The following is a 13,591-nucleotide window of genomic DNA, read 5'->3' on the forward strand; positions in this document are numbered from 1 at the left end:
ACAATGCTACGTCGGCATTTCATTACGTGTGGCTAAATTAGCTTCACGAAAACTTTTGCATAGTGCAAAAAAATTTACTGGTGCTCTGCCACTTTGTTGCGGTAAGTATTGTTACTTCAATTTAAAAAAGGTCTTCCTTTTGTGTATTTATCATCAAGTAAGTTTGGCCAGTGAACAATAAGTGTTCTACGTAGTCAATAAATATTGGCATAACTTTAAAATGGGAAGCTCGTCTTCAAGATGAAAGATTTTCAAATCTCTTTTTTCGACTATATCATTGAACCAAATTTGCATTTCAATAATTTTAAGCCTCAATTGTGGGTGCAACAAACACCAATTACACTGCCAGTATAAGAATATTTTTAATATTTTTTGAAAAGTTCATCGGGGAGCATTTGGTTTTATATCCATGGGCACCTTGCCCTCGCCTACTATACATTATACTATATATATATATATATATATATATATATATATATATATATATATATATATATATATATATATATATATATATATATATATATATATATATATATATATATATATATATATATATATATATATATATATATATATATATATATATATATATATATATATATATATATATATATATATATATATAAGTGAGAAGATATTTCAAACGTTTGAAAATAATGTTTGTATCGTCCAGAGTATGGAAACATTCTAGTATCTCTCATTGGCGATAGACACCTGGAGCAATTGTTGGAAAGGGTCAACACTGAAATCTTCAGTTTTTTATGTCATAGTGTTATTTAGTAAAATAAATTAAATTATATTATAGGCTTACTCGTTAGAATTTCAATTGATATAGATCTCTCTGGATGATCAAAAAATGAATAAATTTTCATCTGCATAACAACTGACAAAATAATTAAAAATTATACAAAAATAAATTACTGTTAAATTTTCTGCAGCAAATTTACCAAATACAGGCAAAAAAACGGTCACCAAAAAACTGGTCCTAATTTCAAGATGAATGGAAGGGATCAAAATTCAATGTGATTCCAGTTGACAACATCTGCCACCACTATTGTATTCTATAAATTGTTCCAAATTTTGGGAGAAAAATGTCCTCTCATTGTTGCACCCCGAACATGCTCATATTGAAATCTGAACAAAAATTCCTGAAATAGGATCGTCAAATCATCAAAAGCCAGATATCCATCCAGATATTAGTGACCCTTTTTTGTCGGCCAGTGTCTTATTATCCACAATTGTTCAAATAGTTGTTAAATTCCAGGAGAATATAATTTTTGGCAATCCGTGCAGTTGAATCAAAACACGATAAAATGTCGGAGGTTAACCAGCAAATGAACTTGTACTCTATCACTAGAATGGCAATGACGTTAGGTCCGGGATTAGGTTTCCTTCTTTATCTGCATTCGGTAACCATAAACCAGCGACAAGATCTACTAGACAGGTAAGTCGTAAAATCGTAAAAACACATTCCTAGCGCTTTCAATTATGTTTAAAGGGACCATAGAATGAGGGACACACTTCTATCCGACATCAAAGAGTCTTACGACTTTATAGTGGTGGGGGGCGGCAGTGCCGGTGCCGTTTTAGCCAATCGCCTCTCGGAGAACCCGTACTGGGAGGTTTTACTGCTCGAAGCTGGTCCTGATGAAATCAGCATATCCGACATGCCTTTGATGTTCCCCGTTTTGCAACTCACACCAATAGATTGGCAGTATAAGGTAACAAATTCGATAAGTTCGTGAAAGAGATGTATTAAATGAGTTTCAGACAGAACCGGGAGAAAAGTATTGTCAAGCTATGGTAGACGGTAAATGTAACTGGCCCAGAGGTAAAGTGCTAGGGGGATCGTCAGTTCTAAACGCCATGTTGTACGTTCGAGGGAATAAGAAGGATTATGATAGGTAACAAGAGTCATTTGATGCATATTTTACTTTCTGCAGGTAACTTTTTCGTTTAGATGGGCGGAAGTTGGTAACCGGGGTTGGAGTTATGAGGAAGTGTTGCCGTACTTTAAGAAATCCGAGGACATAAGGATCCCTGAATATATGGACGACCCCTATCATGGGAGAAATGGATATTTGTCAGTCGAACACTTCAGGTTAGTTCAAAATGTTCGTAAATAAGAAAAGAGCAAAAAAATTGTGTTTACACAACCCATTCAACGGTCTGGAAATCCTCAATGAACAAACCGCGCAATCAAAAGTTCAGCTTTCGAAATACTCCAACTAACCATGCAATACGAATTTATCTAATTCAAAAAATCAAACTTGTCGCTACTTTACGATACAAGCGGCAACACTGAGAAACTGAAAATATTATAGACGGATAAAGAGTGTGTGATCAAATATTCGGCAATTTGCTACGCCGTACTATATTGCTACAGCATGAGACACCCTCTATACCATTGAGCAGGTCGTTCCTATTGTGAGTGGCGATTTCGTAGCATAATATTATTTATCACAATTTTGAAAAAATATTTTATGCGAGTCAACGATATAAAATTTTTATACTACACCGTAATTGTTTTGCAATTTAAAATTACAATTTAGAAGATAATACTGTTTTCTTAGTGATTTTCCTATGGTTCTCCTTTAAATTTCAAAATAAAATCTTTTACATTACGGTAGCATACATCTTTTAATTTTAACAAATCTATTAAATACGCTGGGAATTTAAATATTCTGTTATTTTTTCTTTGTATTTATTTCATGGAATACAAATGGCCAACCAAACTACCTACTTACTATAAACAATTGAAGCATATATACGATAAAGAAAAACGCGAAAATATAAAATAATTCTATAACGGCTCATTTTTTTTTGGTTTTCCAGAACAATATTCATTATTAGTAAGCAAAATAAATTTTCAAGCAAACTATTTTTAAACAAAACAAATATTTCATCAACAATATTTCTAAATGGATATCATTTGATATTTCAAAACATTGATAAGTAACAGGGTGAACTGTCCCAGGTCAGGGTCAGTACAGTCTTTCTTCTAAGGATTTTCGGAGTGTGCAAGGAAACTTTAGGTGCTTCCTATATTAGCTCCTTAGCAATAAGTATACGGGAAAACAATGCATTTGTTGCAGTGAAAAATATGCTTTTTTACGTGCTAAAGATCATGGAAGTACCCAAAGCGGTTCCAAAACGATTAATTGAATTAATACATTGCACTTTTATAATTTTTGTTAGCCCGTGATGTTGTAAGGGACATCATTGTTTAAGTTGCAAGGCAAACTGCCAGCATTAGCGCGTGATTAAAAACATCATCAACATGGTATATCATTAGCGTTTTGCCTTAACTTTGCTCCCTCCCAAATTATTAATCAAAAATCACTAGCGCTCCTACACATACTTTGTTAGAGTGAGCATAACATTAAGGTTTCGAAAGCAATAAATGACCATTATACTTCCCATAGCAAACTCCACATCTCACCGCCCTACACCGATTTGATTTAACTACTTAAACCGACAAACGACAGTAAAACTTCGGGAGGTTAGTCGATTCCGAGGATGACTCAATTGACGTATTGTTATTAAACACGCTGAAAATGTTTACTGAAAATAAGTTGCTGTTTTCACCTCTGGGAACGACTTTTCTCTCTTTTTTTTTTTAATAGATTTTTGAATGCGAAAAGCATTTCACGGAATTCAATTACTTTCCATCGTCTTATGTCGTATGTCATACATGCCTATTTACAATACTACACCTATAGGCAACCAACTCTACGCGCCGGTATCGATTTCAAACGGAATTAGACCGGGTGTTTATGAAAAAAATAACAACATCGTTTGCTTTATAACAATTTTTAGTCACAAAATTGAAGCATAATTTGTTTCCTTCAATGTTTCTATTTAAAAAATATAGACGTTTTATATTGAATGGAAGTTGGAAATGGTATTTAAATACAGTGGTAATTAAAACCGAATGCGCGTCGTTTACATAAGCACATCTCACCGCCTCGTGCCGACTCGGTTTCAGTACAAATACCGCGTTTCACAAGAGACTTAACGGGAAGGTCCGCTATTTCTGAGATGAAAGCTATTAAACTGCGATGTTCCGCTCCCATGAAAGTAACAAGCCTCAAGCGTCTTTCTGAACTCAGGAGTGACTTTGGCCTTCCTTTTTGTTTCTTTTTTAAAATAAAGTTAGTTCTGCGATCTCTTAAAACATCTTGCGTTGAATCTTTTTAATTAATTTTCTGAACAGAGCGCGCGGAAAGCGTCACTTTAAGACGACAGCTGTATTATACATTTGATGTTTTCGTTGTCAGTTCTCATGACCAAAAAATGTTTAATAAATTAATTGTCATTATCATATAGGCATAATTTCTCGACATTTTGAGAACTTTATTAACGAAATAAAGTTGAGGTCTCCGTATGGAAAATTATGACACTGAACTTATGTGTATGCTGTTAGACGAAGAATAAACTTAATAAAAATGCAATTACATCCAAATTAAAGTAATTCTGTTGTGACAAACGACATAAATGCTGTAACTAATGCCTATTTCTTCATTTTTGAAAAACAGATGGGTTGGTTGGGTTTTACACATGTAATTTGTTTAAGTTATATGCTGTCACATTTGTATCCCAGATATATCGATCTAATTTTCTAGCATTAAAAAAAAACAGACGCAAATTAAGCAACGGTTATTTTTTCAAAAACAAAAATGAAGTTTGATTTTGGTTGCTGCTGTCCTATAAGTTATTGTTTTTTCGTAAAACTGATAGCGTTACAACACTGCAAAGAATCAAAACTGACAAAAACCAGTACTGTTTAGTTATATGGAATCCACATTGATACTACGCGCAAATATTGAAAGAATACAAAGAGAAATTTTGATTGATTTATTCCCAATTTTGGTTATTCAAGTCTGCAATTCCCTGCTCTTTGGCGGGACCCTACAGAATTTTATCATAGAAATTTCGTTTAACTCGTTATTACTTAAAAAATGAATATTATACTAAACAACCCATATTCTGTTAGATACAGATCTCCGCTTGCTGGCTGGTTCCTACACGCCGCTAATGAAGCAGGTTACGACATAAGAGATATAAATGGGGAGTACCAAACCGGTTTCTCTCTGTCGCAAGGTACTTTAAGAGATGGATTACGATGTAGCACCGCCAAAGCTTTTCTAAGGTTAATTTTTTGTATTTTAAATGGAGCATGACTAATATTCTTTACCTAGATCCGTTAGCGATAGACCCAACCTACACGTCAGTCTCCTGTCTACGGTCGAACAAATTCTAATCGACAAAGAAAGGAAACAAGCCTACGGGGTAGTCTTCAACAAATTGGGAATTAAAAAAACGGTGTATTGCGACAAAGAAGTTATTCTCAGCGCGGGAGCTCTAGGTTCGCCGCAATTGCTTATGCTAGGTAACTCTACGGTGCCAAAACCGTAAAACTAAGTCTGTTAAATAAAAATTTCTAGCTGGAATAGGTCCAAGGGATCATTTGGAAGACGTGGACGTCGAAGTGCTTGTAGATTCTCCCGGGGTGGGGCGCAATTTGCAAGACCACGTAGCGATGGGCGGAGCCTCGTACTTTTTCGAACCCTCCGACGAATATCAAGGCCAGACTTGTAGCTTCCAATTGCCCACAATCTTTTGCGAAAAGACCGTGGACGCTTTCGCGCAAAATCGCAGCGGACCGGTTTACTGGTTGCCAGAATGCGAGGTTGTTCAATACTTGTTACTTTCGAAAATTGATAAAATCGAATTTTTCGAAAGTATCTACGCTCGTATAAAAATTTTATATCTCGGTAGCGGTAGGTCCTATGAGATCGCCGTTGGTACAGAACTGATCAGCGTCGAAAAAAAAATATTTTTTTTGTCTGTCCGTTCTCCGTTCTCGTTTTTTGGTTTTTCCTGAATAACAATAAAAAAACTATGCGTCCCTCTAGGACAAGGAAACGCGAAACGACTTCTTTTAGAAATACAAAGCTGCTTCACTTGCCCGGCCCAGCGACGATTTTTCGAAAGCAATCTTGTTTTATTTAAATTTGTCAAATCATTAATGATCTTCCTTTCTAGTGTCTTCCTAACAGAGGAAGTCTTAAGTATCGAGCAGCCTTAGAAAAATTATTACTTCAGTCTGCTCTACTACCAAATGTTCGAAATAGTAGCGCAATAGAGCAGTAAAGTAGTTTTCAGTATTTTGAAAAAATGCTGTAATGCGTACTGAATAAATTCAAAAGATAAACATTTGAAAAATAATCTCAATTATATACGGTTATTCATAAAAGTTCATAAAACATGTTTTTTATAATAGTATTTTTGCATATTACAATAACTCCAACATATTGGAAAAAAAATGGATTTCGTTTAATAAAACACTTTTTCCGATGATTTGCTATTATGTTTCAATCTACTACTTTTATACTATAAAACATTGACCTTAATAGTCAAATGCACTGCGTCACCACTATATTATTATTAATATTATTTATATTATTATTGAGTACTGAATATAATATAATATTAATAATAATAATAATTGCCCCTGCTAAATTAAAAATACGTTTGTGTTACCAATTAAATTGTTTTGATAACCCATAATTAGAAAAACCACTATATTATTATTAATATTATTTATATTATTATTGAGTACTGAATGTAATATAATATTAATAATAATAATAATTGCCCCCCTAAATTAGAAATACGTTTGTGTTACTAATTAAATTGTTTTGATAACCCATAATTGGAAATTTGATTAACCTTAAAAAATATCTTTTTATATTATCCAATTCCCAAACGAATATTTTTAATATTATATAAGAGATTATATAGGAAGATATGCTTTTTAAAATATATTATATTTATTTACAATAAGCCAGGTGTCAATAACCAAGGTGTGGTATAAACCTTTCTTGGACTTATCGTAATATGCACAAATAATAGAGGCTATATTTAAAAATATATATTTTCATATTTATGAAACACACACAAACAATGTTTTAAAACGATAATTCTTGATTTTATGCAACATCTATTAAACCCGTTTTTTCAGTAATAAATATTGGTCCCTTAAAATCAGGATATTTAGGTTGTTACTTTTTTAAAATAAAATGTCGACTGTTATTTATATTTAGGGAAAGCTAGAGAATAGAAAAAAGAATGAAAAAGAAAGATATCTAAGAAAGAGAACACAGAGAGGCGTAATAGTATATAATGCAACAAGTGTAGTAAACGAGTGATTTAAAAAGTTTACCAAACGTGTTGCACACTTTACGACCATTAGTTTTTGGGTACATTTTTGCAAAAAAAAAACGAATATATTCACTGACATGACCGTCAGAATTGGCAGAGGACAAAATTGGTGGGAAATATCTCCGAAAACATCCGATTGCTCCCAAGTCCGTGAGGTAATATGCCGGAAATGTCCGAAGTGGCTCGCAGCCATCGGAAACGAAACTGACACTTTGCGCACGCTAGTTCGGTGTATAATACGAGTTTATTTGACACGAGCGAAGCGAAGCGGAGCGAGTGTTTAATAAACGAGTGACTTAAAATGTTTACTGAAAGTGTTACATACTATACTTTTTCTACGACCGTTAGTTTTTGGGTACATTTTCGTAAAACAACACGAATACATTCACTGACATGACCATCAGAATTGACAAACGACAAAATTCAAAGCGTGGGAAATATCTCCGAAACATCCGATTGCTGCCAAACCCGTGCGGTAAAATCTCGGAAATATCCGAAGTGGGAAACGAAACTGACGTGGAAAAGTAACGCTTCCCGCACGGTGTGTAATTAGGTATTTGACAGACGGGAGTAGAAAAAAATAATATTCAATTTAATTTTTTTTTTTTTGAGAAAAATAGCACTTTACTGTTTCTAAATTTGTTACTGTATTAAAAAGACAGCAATTAATATAAAAAATTTTAATTTGAAAAAGAATTTTTTGGTTAGGTTCCGAATTTTTCCTTCAAATTAGCTCAAGAAATATCCCTTCAATATTCAGACACTATCAAGGAACACCTTATATGTGCCAAAGCAATGTACTTCTGCAAAAAGATAAAAAGCAGTTAATTGCAATTAATTATTTAAATAACTATTATTTAAATGAGGAAAATTAAAAAAAATAATTAACATAAATATCCACTATTCAAAACATAAAAAACAAATTTGTAATTAGTGAGATAAAATCAAAAAAAGAGCTACGCCCGAGCAGGGACTTGAACCCTGGACCCTTGGATTAAAAGTCCAATGCTCTACCGACTGAGCTACCCGGGCTTATTGTATTTTTTGGCTATATCCGTTAAAATACAAGCCCGTGAAATACCATCCCTGTTAAAGTGGCAAAATTATACTATAATGTTATAACAAAAACGTTTCCAGGTTATGGGATTCGTAAGCACGGAATATGCTAAATATGAGGACGATTGGCCGGACATTCAATTTTTTTTTACGTCGTATTCGGAAGTCTCGGACGGAGGGCTGTTTAGCAAGAGGGCGGTAGGCATGAAAGATGACGTTTACACGGCGGTTTACGAGGAGAATGTATACAAAGAAAGTTTTTCCGTTTACACATTGTTGATGAGACCAAGAAGCAGAGGCCGGCTTATGCTGAAAGACAACAATCCCGCATCCAAGATTCTGATTTACCCCAACTACTATGCTGATCCTTACGACATTAAAGTTATTGTAAGTCATACTTGGTTAGTTATAAATAATATGAATCATGAATACGGGTACAAATCGGAATGTTGACGGAATTTTCCTTGTAATTGAGCTTTATAAAATTCGTTAGAGGCTCCATGTCTGAGTTTTCAAGTATTCGTTTTTTTATGAGCGTAAATATAAATAAAAAATAAATCATTTTAAACAATTAATTGTGAGTTCTATATAAATTATTATATTTATTTTAATGAAATTATTAGCACTTTCAACATTTAGCATTTAATCGCGAATAATAAAAAAGCTAAGCGCTATTGGTGGGTTCAAAGCAAGTAGCTGCTGGAAATTGTAATGGGGTTGCGTATGTCGATAATAGCTGACAGTTAGTCAATTCGACAATTTTCCGGATGGATGTGTCATATTTTCGAAAAAATATGATCAGGTCACATTAAATTTTCATAAAAAAAAACGATCTATATGCGTGGAGATCGTTCCTTTTTTTATAAAAATCTCATAGCCGTCTGAAGAGCATTAGTTTTACATAGTTTAAATAGGTGAATTAAATTCGCAATGCCTTTGTACAACACAAGATTAATATGAATGCAAAAAATTATTCTGAACAAAAGGAAAAGGAACGACAGTGGTCAAGCAAAACAGAAATAAACAAATTTGAAAAACTGAGAAGTACTAGTAATTTATAGGCGCAAAGAATTCTTACGTACATGGTGCCGGTCTTCAAGGCAAGGCAACATAGGAAAATATATCAAGCGTAAAAAAAGTTATACTTTTAAAGGGTTATTTAAAAAATGCAAAAAAATGAGTGGCGCACATCTCTTTCGTTCGTTAAGATACCTCATAGGACAGCACTGGGCTTCACAATTCTAGCAAAATTTACCTTTACCATATAAATATTGTTTTCTTATTTCAACAAAATAGGGCGAAAAATATTTAACATATCCCAAAAGATACTGTTTAAAAATGTATTATTTATTATGTAAAAATTTTCTACTACTACGTTTATATGATTTTTTTTGCCGAATCTCCAGTCAAACGTTGGCGCATGTTTCAAAGCCCCCAGTATAGGGTAGTTCATTACTGCGTGATTCTTGTATATCTTCATAAGTGCTTGTTGTTTGTATCAAAATGCTGTATGTAATTATAATAGTTACCAATTCACGGGGTACCTCGAAAGTATGTCGTAGCTCCTATCTTGCATTTCAGTTTGATCAACCAACTTTCAAAGTAGCTAAACTTTGTTTTTTTTTTATTTGTATTTGAATTTAGGATGTATAATTTCATTTTCAACGGTTTTTTTGTCAATCAAACCCCAAAGTACTTTCGATTTAGCATTAATTGTGACAACTTTGAAGCTATGTAGTTTAGGGAGTGTGGAACTGACCTGTACAAACTTATCAACCAGGCGCATATCGAAACAAACTCTAATGGAGATATAAAAACCCAACTTTGACATTCTTCAGTGGGCTTTGTCCCTGTGCCAATATAAATTGTGCCAAGTAACCAAATTATAGGTCGAGGGTGCAAAAATCGGTCACAAAATTGTTACGCAAACACCGACGATGAAAAAGTACAAAACCACAATAAATCAACTGCGCATGCCAGGCTGTCACCAGCTTGAATTTCTATCGGACGAGTATTGGACTTGCCTGGCTTACCATTACACCTTGACCATTTACCATCCGATCGGGACGGCGAAAATGGGCCCTGACGATGACCCAATGGCCGTGGTCGATCCGAGACTCAGAGTGAGAGGTATACATTCTTATTAAGCATTAATCAATGTGTAGAGTACACCAAACAATATACCATATTTACGACATAATCCGGTATTTAACTTTGGTACATTTTTATGAAGGTCTAACCGCAGGCTTACCTCGCTTGGGTTTCTCTTTGTAACCCTCAATAAATTCCACAATGACGTTCTAGAACCCTACTTCGGTACTTCGTGCAAATGCTGAAGGCTGACAGATTTGTGTAGAGTTTCATCGGTGAGATTCCTCGATTATTACTAGTCCATGCAGTGAAAAATCTATTCTTAATTTAAAATGTTTATTACAAATATAAAAATATAAATATAAATGAAGCAAACTGGGAAAACATCCATTATAAATCAGTTATCTACATAAGATTTTGTATTGCTTTCCTAGGACAATATTTTAGTGTCATTATGTCAAACCCTTAAATCGGAAATCAGTTTAAGCTTTCTAAAGTGTTTTTAATATCGGAGATCAACCTACCTAATGGACAAATTCAACTTAAATACGGCAATGGCTTGCGGTACACGTGCTGAAAAGAATGGTCCCTTTTAGGCGAGTCTTAAACTTATCCCGAAGTCAAAACCATAAAAGGTTTCAGAAACGGTATATCGTTTGAAGAACTCTAGGTACACTCCTTTCGGATTTCTCCTGTGTCGAGTACTGACCTTGTCTTGCTTCGGAGCGCTGATTAAAACTGAGGAAGGATTGCTCTGCATGCTCTTTAAATACTGCCAGTGGTAAGGGTAGTAGGTAGTTAATTGCATCAAGAATCACCAAATCTCAAATGTTCGACAGATAGAAGAGAATTCTGGCGTCCTATTTCGTGATTATGTTCAGCAACCGATGATGTCAAAGTCTGACTGATTTCACTTTTTATTTGGTTGGTCTTTAAACGATGGTGGATGTTGGGAGATTTTAGGGCTAGTAGAGGATCTGGCTTGATGTTATGTTTTCAAAATTTTGGATATTTGATCGGTGACATTTTGAACATATGGAGGTAGTATAATTACTAATGTAGAGTCACTTACAGAGTTGAGAGAGTTGTATGAGAGAAGAACTGAGATGAGCTATGTTAATTCCTGGGAAGGAGATTCGGATTCAGACAGAGAAAATGCTCTGAAAACTAAACATATTGCATTCAGGTATTAGTCAGTATAAGCCAGTTTTGTTTACACGGAATGGCCCAAGCTTAAGTTTAAGTTAAGTCTGGTTTTCGATTAATAAGAATGTCTAAAAAAGGGAAGAGGACAAAATTCAGAAGGAGTGTACCTAGAAGTTTCACAGCCTGTGGAAGTTTCTTTGAGAAAAACATAAATAAAAAATTTCCTTTGGATTATTTGAAGGAGTGTCCAACTTGAGGGTGGTGGATTGCAGTATAATGCCTTTCATTCCGAGCGGAAATACCAACGCGCCCGTTATAATGGTGGCAGAGAAGGCGGCGGACATGATCAAGGAAGACTGGGGCGTACTGAAGAAGTACGAACAGCCAATCGAAGAACCCGTAGAAGAACAATACGAAGAGGACGAAGAATACAATGATAAAGCAGGAAATGTACAGGAACAAGAAATGTTGATGCCGGAAGGTGTGTGGATGCCGAGTAATATAGATTATTGGTAATTATGTTGGTCGAATTTATTTCGTGAAACGTACAGACATTTCAAGTTTCGTCAGGTCTTCCCCATTTTAACGTTTTTTTTTTTTAAATAAAAATAACTCTTGAAACTGCAAAAATAAAATCTTTTAATATTTGTATTTGCCTTAATGTGTTTTTTCTGCTTACGCAAAAAGAAATCCATTTTTTTATATTCCGCAAAGTTTACCAAAATGTACATGTACATATTTTCTTTTTGTCTACTAACTTATGTTTTATTTTTATTAAGTTATGCAAGTTAGTAAAAGTGTAGGTGAAAAATAAAATGTTAATTGTATATTGCACTCAAAGGGCCATGCTAGTAATATATTTGTATATGTATAATTGTCAAATACTCATGATTTAATATTTTTTAATAAAGATATCGTTGAGGTCCTGTGTCTATATGTGTCTATAAATTTCTAGACTATTTGTTACGGCCCTAGTGATAAGGACATGAACTTAGTAATATTGCAGCAATGATTCAGTCTTGATATGAGATTTGCAAAATAATTAAATGTAAAAATAATAAAAATACATATATTTTTTATTATTTTTAAATTAAAATCGTATCTGCTAAAAACAAAAGCACAAATCGCAATGTTTGCAAAATAGGTTGAAAGTCGGCTCTAGTCTCTAGAATAAATAATTTTCAAGTATTAATTAATTTTTGAATCCATATAGATTGCATCAAATGTGTTACCGAAGATATTGAATGATGATCTAAATGGTCAAAAACGTTTTCACCTTTAGTGGGACTTTACATTTTCTAGGGTAACCAAAACTGACTGTCGCTCCAACTGACTTGAAAACTACTATATAAGTTCTACTAGTGTAGTTCGGACACTCGCTAAATCGGTCACTACCGTAATCCGGATTGTTATATAAACAGGACATTTTCATATGGACAGAGAGACTTTATGTCTATCAAGGGACATAGAGACATTAGAAACATGGATAGTTGATCTGCGTTTTAGGCAGGACGCAAATGTTCAGAAAAGCCGACAATCCTGAAGCCTGAAGCATCGGAATAATTTTCTTAAGTTTTCACATTTTTTGTATGTATATACAGTTTAATAAGCAAGCAAGCAAGTTCGCGATTTTTAATCAAAAAATAAAGTGGAATGAGTGGAGCGGAACTCGCGGCATATATATTTACACAAATTTATTGGCGAGCCCATACCTTCTTCTTGGAAAACCGGCCCGACGTATCGAGAATGCAGTTTGACGTACTGCTGCAAGGTGAATAAAACCATAGAAGCACCCCGATGCAGCGAAGATGATGATATGACCGGTCACTAGTTTACTCAAAATTTGGAAATTCGAGATACCGTAAAAAGAATTTTAAAAATCACGTTTTAAACAAGTATGCTATTATTATTAAACGCCATGGTGTAAGTGTGTGTATAGTATAGACAGGATGTTTTTTAAATACGTTACTAAAGTGAGTGATTTTACGGCAAGGAGTGTATACAAAAGTAGGTATGCAAATGCTTTTTTCCTAGAAACTTATTTTTTGCCACTTATAAAACTGATCCA

General features: G+C 34.0%; 2 protein-coding genes and 1 non-coding gene across 3 annotated transcripts in view; 1 reads left to right on the plus strand and 2 right to left on the minus strand.

The window, feature by feature from the left end:
• LOC132705902 (flotillin-2) overlaps positions 1–13,591 on the minus strand; it is a 289,458-nt gene that overhangs the window by 69,992 nt on the left and 205,875 nt on the right. The gene's annotated exons all lie outside the window — the stretch shown is intronic.
• On the plus strand, positions 37–12,412 carry LOC132706082 (glucose dehydrogenase [FAD, quinone]-like). Its single transcript, XM_060677167.1, has 11 exons — positions 37–101; positions 1,268–1,447; positions 1,502–1,724; positions 1,774–1,907; positions 1,964–2,104; positions 5,000–5,155; positions 5,205–5,395; positions 5,451–5,695; positions 8,368–8,673; positions 10,176–10,416; positions 11,765–12,412. Exons 2-11 carry the CDS (start codon positions 1,317–1,319, stop codon positions 12,037–12,039), a joined length of 2,043 nt encoding a protein of 680 aa, XP_060533150.1. The 5' UTR covers positions 37–101; positions 1,268–1,316; the 3' UTR covers positions 12,040–12,412.
• Positions 8,190–8,262, minus strand: Trnak-uuu (transfer RNA lysine (anticodon UUU)). Its single transcript has one exon. It is a non-coding gene; the product is annotated as a tRNA-Lys (tRNA).

The sequence above is a fragment of the Cylas formicarius genome, unplaced genomic scaffold, assembly GCF_029955315.1.
Source record: "Cylas formicarius isolate icCylForm1 unplaced genomic scaffold, icCylForm1.1 PGA_scaffold_8__14_contigs__length_24414737, whole genome shotgun sequence".
NCBI classification, from domain to species: domain Eukaryota; kingdom Metazoa; phylum Arthropoda; class Insecta; order Coleoptera; family Brentidae; genus Cylas; species Cylas formicarius.

Coding starts and splice junctions, on each gene's coding strand:
- LOC132706082 (XM_060677167.1), top strand. CDS start 1,317: ATGTCGGAGGTTAACCAGCAAATGAACTTGTACTCTATCACTAGAATG. Junction 5,156..5,204: donor ACCGCCAAAGCTTTTCTAAG/GTTAATTTTTTG, acceptor TTCTTTACCTAG/ATCCGTTAGCGATAGACCCA. Junction 5,696..8,367: donor ACTGGTTGCCAGAATGCGAG/GTTGTTCAATAC, acceptor AAACGTTTCCAG/GTTATGGGATTCGTAAGCAC.